We start from the raw sequence: 14759 nt of genomic DNA, 5'->3' as shown, positions 1-14759 counted from the left end.
GTTCTTACTAAATCTCTGACAGGACAGATGCCTGTGTTGCTAACATCAATTTGACCATTCACATAATGTTGTACACATTATCAACTGGGTTGTCCAATACAAAAATGTCAAATTGTTTGACATTTATCGAGGCATATACTGATTTTCACTTCTGTAAGATACGATCGTCCTTTTACTTCTCAGATTTAATTATTAACTTTGTAGTAGAACAGGTGGAGACGGTATTAATTCAGCTGACCTCTCATTCAGCGATTGCTTCATTTTTCTTTCCATCTCTTCATTTTAATTGAGATAACTGACACAGCAGCTCACTCTGATACAGGTGGAAACAGGTTTCTCACACCATCACATTCCTTTTGGCTTGCTTAACCATTAGTACTCTAGTACTCTTTTCAGAAGTAAACTTGACCTTAGTAAAGCCATTCGAATAGAACTTCAAAGCATCTACTGTCTCTACATGTCCTCTAAAGGGACTATTTGTAAGAGTCTGCTCTTACTACATAGACAAAATTAGCATTAATGGGAGTTCAGATCTTTCCTTTGTCCATTGAGTTGTGTTCCAGTGCGAAGCATCACCAGGTAAATGTTTTTATTGCCCTGGTAGTTTATATCTGTGCCCTGTTTTGAATTTGTTCATTCTAAATAATTAGTAATGATGTCTTTGTATTTTGTAGTTTCAGGTTTCCATGGCATCATGTTTTGACTAAGTGAACAATAAACTGATCTGTGTATGTGTCTGAGGCCAAACCCTGTGCCAAAAACAATTAGATTCAAAACCAAAACATGAGCTATTAGCTGCTTTACTCCTGAAATGTTATTATCACTATTTGGGCCTTAACAAATGATGACAGTTGTAAACGAGAACACAAGAATTAAGACACTTTTACATTAACGAGTTTAGGCAATGGATCTTCAATTAACATGTGAATATAATGAAATGATGTTTGCTTGACGAATTTAGACCCATTAGCATGAGAACGAGCAGAGTGAGTGGAAGTGATTCCGTCCTTCATCAGTTCTGCACATTCTCTCTCTCATCCTCCTCCTACAGCCACCCTCTGTCCTCTGATCTCTGTACCTGTTCTGTCTCTGTCCAGGTCCAGGACATCTGTTTCAGCCCGGATAGTCGCTGGGTAGCAATCAGCACCCTTCGCGGCACGACCCACGTCTTTCCCATCAACCCCTACGGTGGTGCACCCTGTGCACGGACACACATGTCCCCGCGGGTTGTCAACCGGATGTCTCGCTTTCAAAAGAGCGCCGGCCTGGAGGAGATTGAGCAGGAGCTGAACAGGGCGGCTGCGCTAGGAGGAGGCATAGGAGGAGGTGGTTGTATTCTGGGCGGAGGAGGCATCGGGGGCCGCTGTAGTCCCATACCAGGCCTGTCCAGCAGCCCCTCTGGGTCTCCGCTGCACGGTGGGTTTACTGATGTTGTTGCTTTTGCTTGAAGTGAATGTACACGAAGGACGCTACCTGAAATTGTGGGGAAATTATGGCATGTAATGATTCACACAAATTCATTTACAAAACTAGTGATAGTGAACACGGGCTGCTCCTCTTCATAACTCGCCTTGCACTGGAAAATACTCCCCATGGTCATTTAGCTGTGACAGTTAATTACACACATTGACTCTTTCAGCAGGGATTCCTGTCTTGAGAACAACTGATGGTCATCAACTCACTCAACAAAATATAGACATTTAAAAGTTTTCATGTTTTATCAACTGATTTAAGGCAGTTGATAAAACATGTTTTCATCTTTTTTACCATCTTATTGGAGATATTGATATTTTGGGCATTGAAGTGCTGACCATTAACTTGGCTGTTAGCCAGCATGGGCTGGAAATTACAGACTCATTCATGAATTATTGGGTCATAAAAAGTCAGCAAGTATTGTGAAATGACTCATTGTGTGTCAGTAGCCTTAGGTGACACATTGTGATGGTTTAGTGGAACGATTAGCAGGAATGATATGGAACTTAGAAAGCTGAAAACCCTGACACTAGAGAAGCTGGAACAAAAGCGAGAGTAACTACTTGCTGATTAATTTTCTATTAACGGACTAATTAACGAACCAACACTAGTAGACTAGTTATGAAACTGAACAAATACAACCTCTTTTTGAATTGTATTATTCACAGTATTATTATTATATTTATGGATCCTAGGGGCAGATATATCGTCACCAGCTATCAGATCCACCACAACTTTATACAGTCAATAGAGTCATTTAAAGCATTTATTTCGAGTTGGTCTGGTGTACACATTGTAAACGAGAGTCCTTATGGTGTAGCCCCAGTTAGTGTACAGTCGTCTTACCCGAACAGTATGGGCGTGGTTGAGTTGTCTTTTAAACAACATTTTAACCTGATGAAGCCTGATTAGTGCTGGACTGTCAATATATGTCAGCGAGGACAAGTGAACCCAACCGCTCACAAAATAGATCTAACTATCGTGTGTGTGTGTGTGTGCGTGTGCGTGTGCGTGTGTTTCCAGTGACTGGTCATCTCAGTAGCTCTTTTCCGGGGACTCTGATCTGTCTGCCACAACCTTGTTTGTCAAACACCATTGCAGGCAGCTCGCACTGTCTGTGTGTCCCCAGCTGACATAGACACACACTGGTAAACACACACTTTGTGTCAGCTGCACCGCTTGACCCCAGAGGTGTGACTCAGTGTAAAATATCACAGTTCTCATTAACCAGGGGTTTCCAGGAATATCCCTGAGCTTTGGTAGGGTCAGGTTGAGAACTTGATAAACACTTCAGAGAATTAAATGACTGGAATTTGACCAGACACTGATTTGACATATTGTAGTAGCATATATTCTTAAGCTTTTTTCTATGCTTTATTTAAGTGGAAACCAGATTTGTAACCCTTCAAAATGCTCTAACAATTTAGGATGAAATAGCCTTTTTTTGGGTGAGAGTGTCAGGAAAGGTTTTCATGTTCAGATATACAAATGATATTTTTAGATATGACTTAACTTATTACACATACACCCTTTGATTTAGTCACATTTCCCTATTTTACCCACACAGTCTTGTCGGTTCATACCAAGACTGTGGACTTGCTATCAAACCCAGATCAGATTGTGGCTTGTGTTTGACCGTCAAATGACTGTTATTTTCCCAATATGAAATAATCGTGATATAGAACTTTATCCATATCTCAATCTCTCCTTTACAGAAAGCGTTTCACGACCAAAATATACTTTTCCCATGAGCTGTTCCCAGGCTCGAAGTGTTCATATGGGCCCAAATAGGTGACAGAAGATGCTGGGATCAGGGTGGGGTCAGGGTCAAGTCATATTGTTTTTTGCCTGCCCCCAAAATTTGCACTGCACCCCCCAGCAACACACACACACACACACTCTCTCTCTCTCTTGAAAAATGGCACCCAAGCTTCCTATTTCCTTCCTGTCTTCCTTGTCTAGACCCAAACCCTTCTGTAACCCCTACACTAAAATACACACACACACGCACACACACACACATTCCTCCACACTGAGAGTGAAAAATAGGCCATCAAACATTAAAAGGATGTCTGACTTTGGAGAGTCACCGCTCTATGATGAGAGACGGAGAGGGACAGGTACATCAAAGTGGTATAGGAGGTGAAAGTGAGTGAGCAAAGTAATGAGGTGCAATTGAGAAAAATGAGGGAGAGATAGAGCAGGGGAAAGGGGAGGAGGGGGGCAGGCCCAGGGAGAGAGAGAGAGAGAGAGAGAGAGATAAGTTTGTAGTAGCAGCGCTGAAAGCCAGGGACTCCAGGAGCGTGGTCGTAAATCACACTTTTGTTTCAAAGGAGAGCATTAGGGCCACCTGTCAACAATTAGTCCTCGCAGTGATACCTCGCTGAGTGTGCGTGCATGTGTATGTATGTGCACTTGAAGTAGATATACACCATCTCTGAGACTTTTAATGGTTTTTAATGTTCAAATCCGAAAAGGTTCAAATCCCCGGATCACAGTTGAGTAGGAGTGAAGAGTTGCTCGGACCCGTCAGGAGCAAATTGAAGGTTTTCATAACTCTTAATATCTTACGGTGTATAATGTAGTCCACAGGAAATTGAAGTCAGGTTTCACACCGCTTTCATCAAGGTGTTAATTCAAACCATACGGACACTACCTCGCTGATAAAAGGTCCCTTACTGTGTGAACTATGAGGCATAGTTCACATGTTGTGTACTCATAGTGGTGCAGTCTCACAGTCTGACGCTTAAAAAGTTCAATATGTTACACTGACCTTTGCTTATATTGTAAAATTAGACTCTGTGTCTGTGTCTAAGGGACTAAGAAGACAAAATACATGTTTCTGGAGGCACCTGCACATTTTCAGCCTCACTACAAATAGCCCCCTTCCACAAAAACCAACAGAATAATGTGTGATTTAGGGGTTGTGTTTAATGTTTAATGGTATAGCTGATTCGTGCCTTATGGAAGTGTAGTTCGTTAAAAAGCTGCCTCTGTTATACAACATTTAAAATGTGCACTAACAAATAGAAAAAAAGTTAACCCTTTGACATGTTCTCAAGGACCCACCCACTGAAAACGGCTGTTTTAGAGTAATCTGGGCAAAATGAATAGATATATGATTAATTCCAAACCTAGGAGGTAATGAGACACAGATTCCGATGGCATTAATTCCACAATTTATGCAGGACAGCAACAAGCTTGTTATGTACACACAGGTTTTCACAACCCTCTGACCTGTATTACTCACTTCTCCCCGCAAGTTAGGGAAACTAAAGGCTTTTTCAGACATGGCCTGTTCCTGAAATCCAGAGAATTGTGTCCAGACTTAATCCTCAGTTTTCCTTTCACACATGCACAACACAGCGGGAGGTTCCCTGTACAGACGCGTTCAGCAGACAGCGGCAGGAAGTGACATATTTATTCTTCTGCAGGGATCACGGGATGTTATTTACAGCCCTTCTACACCAGCGTTGCATGTTAGAAGTGTCGTCAACCCCCCCCCACTTGCTCATCCCTTGCTGTGTTCTCACATCGACCTCTGCTGACTTTCCGTGGACTTCAGGGGGCCCAGGTGGAGAAAGTCCGCTGAAAGTCCGGAGGCTCTAACTTGGACATTTGCGTTCGCACACGCCTCCTCCTACACAAAGTAAATCCTCAGGGGCTGATCACTTGAATTTGAAGCTTCACACTAACAATTTTACAAGTTCCCTTTGTTATTGTGTCAGTCAAAAAACATCCTGCTCCACAGACTAAAGTTTAACTGAGAGCTGTTCACTATGAAGTAAAGGGACATTTCAAAAATGGAAATGTTTGACACCCCCCAATAACTGTAATTTATTCAATAAAACATTTTTCACAGATTATAATTTTACCTAGTTGTAAAGAATTTCAGAAGGTTACATGTAATGTATCAAAGCATGAATCTATTATTATGGCCTTTACACAAAGTCTACTTCTATCCTGCTAGGAGTTTTGTTTTTCATGCCTAGTGTGGAAATTGGTGTGATTTGTAAGCCTTTTAGTTCCCTTCCTAGAAAGTACATTTGATTTTTTTCATTTTAAAACTAGACAATTAACATTTACAGAGTGTAGTGTAAATGTATGGTATAAGTGCAATAATCTATTGCAAAAGCACGATTTGTTGTGCGTCGGATAATAAATTAAACTTGTCAGACAAACCGAAAACCAGACGATTGTCACCCTCAGGAGCAGGCGTATATTTATATGGTGCAAAAGCACCAAGAAGCACACAACACAGTGGGTCATTAACAGTTCACCAGTGAGATCTCCGAGGGGCAAGGTCATGTAGGTCTCCTGGTGTCTGTTATTTGGAAGATAAATTGGCTCCAACACATCCTGCCACATGTAATTTTAGAAATGCAGCAGCCCTCCACTTCTGCTGCCACCAGCATTGATAAAAACGCCATAATTTGAGCAGTTTTCACCGGATGCAAACACACTTGAGTCACATTTGCTTTTGTGTCGGGCTTCCGCCTGTTTTTGCGAGTCGGGTGTGAATCTTGGGCAGTGGAGGCGGTTTTGTGTGGCTGGCAGAGAACAGCAGGGTGAGGCAAGCCGGGGGCCGGGCCACCTAGCCACAACAGCTGCTCTGTGATTGTCGCCAGTGAGGACAGCATTGATTTTTGGGAAGGAACTGTAGAAAAGTACACATCCTTCTCAAAGCTGCCAGCCCAAGCCGCCGGCACACCTAAAAATAGAGGCTGCAATTGGCCGTCTTCTTGTCACTGTTAAAATCTGCCATGGCTATTTGCGTCCTTTTTCTCTCCCAACTTTTCCTTCTCCAAGGCCTTTCCCCTGTGTGATCAATGTATTGTGATTTGAGGTGATGACCCATAATGTGAACGTCCCACACTGTAAAATGTGGTTTGTCTGCGGCCCAGCGCATACAAGGCTAAATTAGTAAGTGCAGTTTCTCTGCACAGGGCAGAGGTTATTGAGGCTATAGCAGGCACATGGCAGCCACTGTAGACTTTTATTATTCAGATGTTTTTCAGATCCAACCACAGTACTGTATAATGCTGCGCTCCGCACTGCACACAGGTTTTCAGCAACTTGATCATAATAATCTAAAAAGCAGCTTTGATTCTTCACTTGACCTGAGTTCATATTTCGCTCTCGAGGGCTGCACTTTGCCCTTGAGTGCTGCCGTCGGACGTGAAGCTTTTATCTACACATTTTATTTTTTTTACTTTCATTGTGAGGCGCTGTTCAATTCTGTCCCTTTCAGAGACACCTCTATGGCAGTTATGACATTTGGCCTAAATGTCCCATGTGGCATTTTTCAACATGCATGGGCGCCTTTCGTGAGTACACACGGCGCTGGTCATACACGTCCCAACTGTAAAACATCAACACAAGGCTATTAGTCAGTGCAACAGATTTGTTTCCTCACCGAGCTGAAGCCCTGGTGGTCCGATCATAGGGCCATCTGGGCCCTGGCGCTGGTTCAGAGAGAGGGGGAGGCAGAAAACAAGGTGTGACGGGAAACTGTTAATTCACATGTTGATAAAGGGACACTTCCTTTCTGCTATTAGAGGCTGACGGCTTGCTTATTTGGGTTTGGACTTTTGTTTTATCTCGCCTCCCTCCTCCCACCAACGCTCCGCTTCGTCAGTCATCGTCCTGTGGTGAAAAACACCAATGCTGTGCTGTGGTCGATGCCAAGGAAACATTACCTCATAACTGCTGGCGTGTGACACGTACGTACTTGGCCTCACTCTGACCTTGTTTTTGACAGTATAGTTACTGTAAGTTAAACAGTCACAGAGAACAGTCCGAGATGTTGAAATCCCTGTTTCACACAGATACTCGATGGCTTGAGCAGAGCAGTTTAGTATGTTTTAATTTCACAAACGTGTAAACAGTATGAAACTGTGAGATCGATGACTTGTTCAGGTTTCAGTCATCGTGATGAGCTGCCTGCTGTGGATTAGTGTCCGACCAAGTGAGTCGCACCAAACCGGCATTCACGAAGCCACCGCCGGCCCAAATCAGCACCTTGTTTTATAACTTCCCTTTGTCTGGGTTTTCTACTTTGTCATTTTGACACTTTATATACATAGATATTTTAGTAGCCTTACTGGAGCCTTCACTGACAGTATGAGCTCCCTTAGCAGGTAAAGTCCACTCAGTCGTCTTAGAATTGTAGATGTTAATATATTTCCATCTTTCTTCAGCACTTTAAGGACTTTTGACCATAATTATTTTAGTTTGAGACTAAAATAAATTTATTTAATGTTAAAGAAAAGAAAAAAATCTAATCTATTCATCAATTTATCTGGACAATCCAACTTTTACAGGTTGATATACTTCACTGCATTAAGGCAAACAGGTATTAAATCAATCTGACCTTAAAGCATTGCTTGTCATTAGTTTATACCTTTTTCCACAATGGTCACTTATTCAGCTCAATATATTGTTATCATATGTTCCTTCATTGAAGCGCTGCTGATCTTATGTAAATTGTTTTTTTCATGAAATAAAAGCCCTGTGAGAACACTGAGGATGCTGTAGGACGCTGTGGCTTACAAGGACTAACACAATCTCTTTGACCTTGTCATACATCTTACATACATACATACACAAACACACATCTACACGTGTATTGCCACTAACCACTGACTTCAGACATTTATCAGTGACAGCAGACATTTGTATTGTGTCCCAGCTTTAAATAAACAGGGGCCGTCAAAGAAACAAAATATAGATTTGTCACATTATTTGTTAAAATAAAATTGACAGGAAGTAACTGCTATTTATGAATTGAAAACATCAGGTGGTTTTCAGTTTAACTGAGATAAAACATTATTACGGCCATTTTTCCCAAAGCAGGGGTAATGAATGTTTGAAGCAAAGGCAGCAAAGCTCGGTGGCAGCCCCGTGTTTTAGTACCTGAGTCGTCCTCCATGTGGTGCTGTGTGGTCAGGATTCCCAGCAGTGTGCAGAGGGAGGAGCAGGCCAGAGACGGAGGGGAGAGCACTTGTAAAGATTGAGCTGTGCAAGGGTTTTGCCTTGATACAAATCTAACAACAGAGACAGAGCGGGGTAATTTCTCCATCTTCTTTTATGAATGGTCACTTCCTCCAACTTCAACATCTTGCAGCCCTTGTTTGGAGTTCTTTTTAAAAAACACAGTTCAAAAAAACTTTTTTTGTGTTGAATGTAGAGACTTCATAGTCACAATCTTTTCTTTCTGGCATTTTCTTTCCTTTTTTGGTATTATTTTTGGAACATAGAGAAAATGAAAAAGCTTTTTTCTCCTCTGTGGATGGTAAACATTAAGATAATTGACTTTTTTAAAACTGCTTAGATTTTTCTTAACCCTGAGCAGTGATTGTTCTGATTATTACTTTACTTTATTTGGCACAGAATCCATCATCAAATTCAAATTCTACTCTTATATCTTAATAATTTAACCTTTAAATTACTCGTCAGCGGGAAACAGGAAATTGTAAATAGCATTCCAAAAGGAGCAGATATCTGTAAAAGCCTTTTTTCCCCTCAACCTGCCATATAGTGAAGAGGATTAGGGTATGTACATTACTCTCTACATTTGATTTAACAGTTGTTTGCTATCAAAGGTAAACTAACATTAGCAGCTTGTTTTTTTTGGCTGTTTGTTTAGCTTTTTTTTTCTTTTTTATTCCTCCGGTAGGCTTCTCCCTGTGGTCGGCAGAGGAGCCAGAGCTCAGCTCGGCTTGTGTCAGTAAACGGAGAACTCAGCGCAAAACCACACTGCAATCGAACAAGCTGTTTACCCTGAAAATTAGCCTTCCCCTGTACTTTTAGGGCTTTTAAAGCAACCAAAAATACACAGTGCGAGGAATATGTATCTTGGCTGGCACTCGTGCTCCGTCAGAGGCCGCTGTCCTTTTTATATGGACCCTAATAACTCAATCTCCACAACCACTAAACCCTCTTAACACCGGGTGCTTGCCGCTGCACTCATCATTATTTGATTTGCAAAATTGTAAGGTAGAGATAAAGAAATAAAGCTGGATTGCCATTACACACAGACGCACTTGTGGCTTCCAGCTTATTGCCTGCCATGTGAAAAGTGTACACTCTGAAAAGCCAAAGCCTTCCATTGTCACACAATCAATGGGCTTTACATCCCGCCTTTGTGCTGTGCCGCGTGTGGATCCTCTTTACATGTTTTTGTTTTTCTCTCAATTCAGTTTTTATTTTCTTAAATGTTTTTGTTCGTGTCCCTGACGCTTAAGACGTGTTCATTTTACACTATTTATAGGAATAAACAGGTCCAATAGAAAGGTATCATTTGTTAAAGATACATTGTAGATTAAAGATCACACAAATGTTTACCTCACACCTTCTGACCTATTGTAGGTGTACATTTTATAATGTATAAAACCGACACTAAGATTTGAATATAGATAAATCGTTCCTCATGTAATTTAATTTTCCTGCATGTTGCTCTTTGCAATGTGTTAACAACTCCCGTGAGTCACCAGTGTGTCTGTGAAACGCATTCATACACATTTAGTGAAAGACATATTCCCGTTGATGGAAACCTGAGATAATCTGAACTAAAACAGAAAGTATTTTTGTTACATGAATCGATTCAAGGGTAAATGTGATTTAGCTCTAGTAAAGGCAGGTAACCAGATTATTATCATAATAATATCTCAGCAGGACACAGCTTGAGTAACCTCATAGATTTACATTCTGCGACCCTGAACAGAAAGCTTGTCCATTTCCTGTTTACTCATATCATGTCTAAGTGTTTTTGACACGTCATTTATTTAGACTGGGATGCTGTCAAAACTCAGATGGCTAATTTCGGATCAAAGTGGCCTCGTCGTTGTTACCGGTTTCTCAGATGGAGCTTCTGTCACAGCTGCATGTAACCGGGATGTCAGTCAGTCAGCATTAGATCAGCGTCATCTTTAAATGGTGGAATTAAATCAGATCTATATGTGCAACCGCTCTGTCTGTGTGAGAGTGTGTGTGTGTGTGTGTGTGTGTGTGTGTGTGTGTGTGTGTGTGTGTGTGTGTGTGTGTGTGTGTGTGTGTGTGTGTGTGTGTGTGTGTGTGTGTGTGTGTGTGTGTGTGTGTGTGTGTGTGTGTGTGTGTGTGTGTGTGCGCGTGCGTGCGCAGTGTAGAACATGAAAATGGCTGTGGATGTTTGATTGTTAATGCAGATGGAGCTGCTGTGATAGAATACTTAACAAAATACCAGTGTTAGAAAGGAGAAGAGCCACCTTCACTCTGCAGGAACATCCCTTTTCATCAGTGTTAGAACATTTGACCTAATGATTTTCATGCAGTTGCTCAGAAACACGGCGTCGCACGTGACATCAGCACAGGCTTGTCATTATCTCCTCTCTCTTTTCTCTCTCTCTCGCTCTTGTTGTTTGCTGTCTTTCGGAGCATGGAGTTAAAACAGGAGTTTCAGTTAAACGGACGCAGCCGCTCTGCTGTCTGACCAGGGAGGTCGGCGCAGGAGGCTTCATCTCATTAAGCTTCAAACGCACACTGTCACACATATTGACTTGAGCCTCGCTTATAATTGATATTTCTTTTAAAAGGCAGTGATCCCTAAATTGTTCTTCAAAAATATTTTTCACATAAAACACACCATTAATTTCTTGTGTTGCAGTGAAAGAATATGATTTTTTTGTCATCATCTGTGTCCCCTTTTTTGCTGCCATATTTCATGTGTTATTGTTTGACATCTGGCGTCCACATGAAATAATTCAAAATAACGTACAGACTGCTCCTATTTTCATACAAACATGAGCCTAAGGCTTTTATTTTATTTTATTTTATTGTCCAACTAAAAAAACATACTCGTTTTTAAGAAGCTTTCTCGGCCCTGTGGTATAATTTTAATTTAAATCCATCCTTATTTCTTAAAACACAATGGACATGATAAAAAACCACTTCAACCTATTTTTAATTAACCTAAAATCCTTCACATATAATGTTTATTTAACAAATATTAGCGCACGTTCTATTATCAAAAACATACAATGTGAATGATCTCTGTGGGTTTTCAAACATTTGTCACTTCCATTAGAAAATATTTTTTATATAATATATAAAATATTTTAATATAATATATCTATATATATATATATATATATATAGATATATTATCAACATATGTCACATTTGACATTCTGCATGTGCAAACATGTGTGTATGGTATTTTACATAGTTTTTAATTATTGAACTGCTTATAAAAGTCTATTCTTTCATCAAAGTTCCCACCCGGTCATGTTCGGCTGAGAGAAAACAGAAGAACGACAGAGAAACCGTCTAATGCTTCCTCTCCTTTTGCTCCTGCTCCCTCTAAATTGGTTTGTAAGTGTGTATGCTGTATACGTGCATCTGTGTGTTAGTGTGCAATACCCACCCCTCTCTCTCTTTCTCTCTCTCTCTCTCTCTCACGCAGACATTCATTTCACCCTCCTCTACCTTCCCCCCACCCTCTCCTGCTTTCCCAAACATCCAATCATTGGCCATAACCCGCCCCTCTTTACTGTGAGGTACTAGCTCCTTGACCCAAATCAGATGATGTCTACACACACACACACACACACACAGACACACATACACACACATATGGTTGGAGTGTGGGTGTCATCTGATCCAGTGGAGCTGGCTGACCCCCTCCCAGCTCCTCTTGCTGGCGACTCAGCCCTGTCTGATGAGGCCTTATAAATACTGACATGCTGTAAACTTGTAGATCTGATTTCAGGGTGCTGTTTGTGTGTGTGAACGGGTGTGTTTTGTCGGAAATGTGCAAGTGTGTTTTTTACATGTATGTTCCACTTCTGTGTTGCTGTAGTTTTTTTTTTTTTCCTATCCCTCTCGGCTTCTGATTTGACCTCTTCATTACAACACAGACTCCTCCGGGGCCTGAACAAGCTATTAGTTTGTCTCTTACAACACGTTACTCACTAAAAGCTCACATCTTTTTGAAAACTCTCCCTAGTTTTATAATGGCGTTAAAAAAGTAATGACTTGGGAATTTTGTTTTGCTGTTGTCAAGCATCTTTTTTTTTTTTTTTTTTTTGACATGAGAAACAGCAATAAAAATACAAAACGTTGAGAAAATGTTCCCAAATAGGGCTGTTAATAAAAGCTCCCCACTAGCTCTCGATTTGGGAGCGGGGGACCGGGCAGGAAGCCATTTTCACACAGGCCGTCCTGACCTCGACTCTTTGCTTGGACTGAAAATAGCAGAAGAGCAAGATTGGTGTACAAAGAGACGAGAGTGGTTTTTGGGGAGGGGGGGGTGGTGGTGGTGGTGGTGGTGGTGGTACGGAACTGAGGAGATAGATCCCTCTGCCACAACGTTACCTGAGAGAGGAAGAAAAAAGGAAGAAGAGGGGGGGAAAAAAACGACCTGATGGTTTTTCCACCAGTCTTCTGATTCCTTTGTGACAGTAAATCTTGTGAAGTTTATTTTCTTTGCAGCATCTGTGTTTTATAAGGGCTCTTTTAATTTGTTTTTACTCTGTCCAGTGGGGGATCCCCGCTCCTTCTTTTTTCTTCATCTTCCCCCTTTGTGTTCGACCCTTTTTAGCCTTCCCCTCCGTCCATCTCTCTTTCTTCCTTCTCCTCCCTTCCGTTTTTTTTTCTCTCACCCTGTCTGTCCTCATCCTGTGGAAGTGAGTGTTTTAATAATGATACTTTGGGGATCTGGGATGGCAGAGCAGCTTTCTTCTCCTGCAAAGAAAGACCTCAGTCTCCCCGCCCTCCCTCCCTCAGCCTCCTTCTTTCTCTTCTCCCCTTCTTTAATCCCTCCCTCCTTTAACATGTCTGGGAAACTTGGACTATCAAGGAATGAATGGTGGAAAGTGGGGAGAGACTGATACTGGTTTACCGATATTAGTCATTAAACAACTCTATACAATTTGGGAGCCAGTATATACCTGTCCCTCACTACCAGTGGTTATATATAAAATATCAGTTTGATGCTATTTTCAAGTCAAATAAATTGTCAAATCAAACACAAATAAAATATTAAATATAGGCTGTAACGTTCCCTGATTTAAATCAGGAAATATCATTTATATATGTTAGGCTTCTTTAATCTGTCAAAGTGATGGCTCACAGTACAGCAGGGGAGTTGAGAAGTTATGGTACCAAAGGAAAGACTCCAACAGGAGGTATTGATATTGTTCTTCATAACTTATTTTACTGTTGCATGCAAATCTGTGTAAATTATAAATGACAGCCACTAGATCATCAGATTAAAGGTATTTGATTGACAATAATCCCAGCACCATATTGTTGCCATGAATAAATGAAGAATCCTCCCTCAACGTTTGACCAATTTTTCCGACTTAATCACAGCAGGTCAACTTAGTTTCTTATAATTTATTTTAAAGGGTTGGTTCACATTTTCATTAAATTGTCTGATTCTGTAAAATTGCCTCGTTTATATGTAGGCACAATGGCAGCTGTGTGTTAATGTCCTCCACTGTCACTGTGAGGGGGGGAAACAAAATTCCTGCCATCTTTTTTTCTGTCCACATCCTTATAAACGCACAATTTATTTGTTCCGTATAGTCAGTGTTATTTTGATTAATTCTAATTTGGATATCAAATTCTATTAAATAGTCTCTCTCTCCCTGTGTCATTAATAAATCCCAATAAAAATTCTGAGAAATAATAATTTTTATTCAACAAGAACTCATCGTTTTATCGCTCTACCTACTTGTGTTTCTCTTCCCCTCACGGTTGCAATATCATCTCCAGGTCAAAGATTGTTTCTGATTCCCAGAGCATCACCCAGCGCGTCACGTGCCTCACCTGCTCCCTCAACACCCCACAGCCCAGTTTGTCTCCAGTCCTTTTTCCTTGACTGGGCCATATTTGAATTATTCTGTCTTCAGAGCCTGTCCTTTCACATGTCGGCTCCACATTGGAAGGTGCCTGCTTGTATTGGATGCAAATTGGGTATTAAAAGAGGGAACAGAAACATGAGATAGCGTGACAGCTGAGGAGAGAGAAAAAGTGCGAAGGATAGGGAGAGAGGCTTAATACGAGAAGAGAATGCAAATGCTGTTGAGGCAGCGAGGGATGGATGTACTGACGGGACGGATTGAATGGATGGAGGCGAGCTCGATGGATGGTCGGATTAAGGTAGAAAGAGAGATGGGGGTCAGGTGACGGTGTGACTTTTTGGCTGGGTCAGAGTTTTTCTCTGGACGACAGCGACAGAGCTGGATTTGCATTGATGGATCTTCTTTCCATGTGGATGTCGTGTATCAGTGCTTGGGCAGATC

The 14759-nt window shown here is 41.3% G+C and overlaps 1 protein-coding gene across 5 annotated transcripts in view; it reads left to right on the top strand.

Moving 5' to 3' along the window:
* bcas3 (BCAS3 microtubule associated cell migration factor) overlaps positions 1–14759 on the top strand; it is a 319787-nt gene that overhangs the window by 68883 nt on the left and 236145 nt on the right. For all 5 annotated transcript variants that reach the window (XM_034605304.1, XM_034605303.1, XM_034605302.1 and 2 more), the window contains exon 15: positions 1098–1416. In XM_034605304.1, the coding sequence (XP_034461195.1) occupies positions 1098–1416 (319 nt within the window). The remainder of the gene's footprint in view (positions 1–1097; positions 1417–14759) is intronic.

The sequence above is a fragment of the Hippoglossus hippoglossus genome, chromosome 13 (assembly GCF_009819705.1).
Source record: "Hippoglossus hippoglossus isolate fHipHip1 chromosome 13, fHipHip1.pri, whole genome shotgun sequence".
In the NCBI taxonomy this organism is placed as follows: domain Eukaryota; kingdom Metazoa; phylum Chordata; class Actinopteri; order Pleuronectiformes; family Pleuronectidae; genus Hippoglossus; species Hippoglossus hippoglossus.
This window is presented reverse-complemented; position numbering and strand designations above follow the sequence as displayed.